The sequence below is a fragment of the Hydra viridissima genome, unplaced genomic scaffold (assembly GCF_058129835.1).
Source record: "Hydra viridissima isolate aposymbiotic clone 2 unplaced genomic scaffold, HvirCarnegie_v1 scaffold_7, whole genome shotgun sequence".
Lineage (NCBI taxonomy): Eukaryota > Metazoa > Cnidaria > Hydrozoa > Anthoathecata > Hydridae > Hydra > Hydra viridissima.
Genome location: NW_028324306.1, coordinates 4,285,533 through 4,287,592, shown reverse-complemented (window position 1 = coordinate 4,287,592; position 2,060 = coordinate 4,285,533). Strand labels below are relative to the sequence as shown.

Below are 2,060 nucleotides of genomic sequence, written 5' to 3'. Positions count from 1 at the left end.
CCAATCTGTATGACTATAGTGAGTACCTGGAAAAGCATCCATGCTCCGACGAGAAAAAAAATGAAGGTTTTGGGCAAGTTCAATAACAAGTGTTACGGCCGCCTCATCCTTGAGTTCGTCGGGCTGAGACGTAAGATGTATTCGAATCTCTATGATGGTAAAATCGGAATGGAAAATTATAGAAAACTTAAAGAGATTAGTTGGACTACGGTTGCCAAGAAATTGCAGCACGAGGCCTATAAACAGTGCCTAGAAGACCAAAAAGGGATGAGATACACGCAAGTCACAACCGGGTGAATTCGGCACCAGATTGGCGTCTACGAGCAAGTGAAGACCTCTCCTAACTCAAACGGCACAAAAAGATGGATAGAGTCGAACCGGATCATAACCCATTTCTACGGCCACCTGTTATGCGTCAAATGATTTTATCCGGTGGTAACTTGGTCCCATCTAGAACTATGTATAGCTCTTCACGGACGGAGCGTTTGGCAGGTCAATAAGACAACTAGCAGAGCATATTTATACGTGCGTCGACCCACCCTGTGATGTGGCAGGTATAGCAAACTTGCTTAGTGGACCGCGTTAGGTTTACTCTCACCAACCATAGGCCTAGGTATGTAGTGAGGAACTAGCAAGCAGATCATCCTTAACAATTCCCCTGCAAACTTCTCAGAAACATTCGCGGCTGCTATGAGTTTCCTGATTGCAGCCATCACGCGCGAATACTCGTTTAGGCTATACTATACTGAAGATACCCAGTAAACATCGAACAGTTGGTAAGTAGTTGGCCCGATCCTAATAACCAACTATTAGCTACAGTTGGGCCAACAGTCGGCTATTTAGTTGGTACCGTGAAAAAAACGTAACGCTTTTACCAACACTTAGCCAACTGTTTTTAAACAATTGTTTGCCATTAACGGCCCAACAGTAATAAAACAGTTGGCTAACAGTTGGTACCATTACCGGCCCAACTATATGATTTTTTTTCGCGATTTTTTAAATTCACTTTTGCGCTTAAATTGAAAGTGCAAAAGTTATAAATCATGTTTTGAATATTGCTTAATAACAAAGTATAGCTTTGCTTTTTAATATTTAATTTTCTAATAGTGACTGTTTGTATATCAGATTTTACCAAACAGTACTATTGTCCACACAAAATATTGTATTATTTATAGATAACTTAGTTGAATACAAAAAAAAAAAAAAAATTTTTTTTCATTACACTTTTATTTCCAGACCATTAAAGAAAAATATTTACAAATAAAGAACTAAAAATATTCTATTATTGTAGTTAATATTATTAAAGGTTTGAAATTAATATTGGCAGCTTTAATTAAAAACAATATTTTAAAACGCTAGTATTTAAAAACGTGGCGATTTATTAGATAATTATCAATAATAATTAAGAAAAATTAGAATTATATATAAAATCAAGATAAATAAGCTTTTATAAATTTGCAAAATAAAATAATAACTAAATATTCTTTTCATTGATTAACTGCAACTGATTTTTTATAAAGTTGCTTTTCATCTGTCTATTTATTCGCCCATCTCCTTGATCAATTGCGCCCTGAAACCATCTTGAAACGATCGGGTAAATATCTTTATCCTTGGAATTAAGATACTGAATTCTTACTGTTGCTAAAAGAATAAAATGAAAATAAATTTAAAAACTCAATTTATTTTTTGTTTAAATATAAATTATTTTTAAGTTATTTTTAAGCTCTTATACATATACTTTGCAAATTAAGAATTACATTAACTGGTTAGCAGTTTTAAAAATATGTGCATATGATAACCGAGAGCAATTAGCTTATCGGTTCAAGACAAACTTCTATATGCTCTTTAAGAATCATACAGTTGAATACTAATAAATCATGGTTTACATTGGCAATTAATGTCTCTAGTTAACAATAAAATATGGCATTAATAAGTTCAAGTCACCAAGGGAGAACATAATATCTTACAAATTCACAACTAATGACAACACTGGTAATTGTCATAAGTACTAACATATTGTATTCTTTCTTAGTGTTGTAAACATATTTTTGTAAATACAA

At 33.2% G+C, this 2,060-nt stretch overlaps 1 protein-coding gene across 1 annotated transcript in view; it reads right to left on the bottom strand.

The window, feature by feature from the left end:
- Positions 1-1,369: 1,369 nt before the first annotated feature.
- Positions 1,370-2,060, bottom strand: part of LOC149885720 (uncharacterized) — a 1,939-nt gene continuing 1,248 nt past the window's right edge. The window contains exon 4 of the mRNA XM_090093706.1: positions 1,370-1,641. Coding sequence (XP_089949832.1) covers positions 1,475-1,641 — 167 coding nt within the window. The 3' untranslated portion in view covers positions 1,370-1,474. The remainder of the gene's footprint in view (positions 1,642-2,060) is intronic.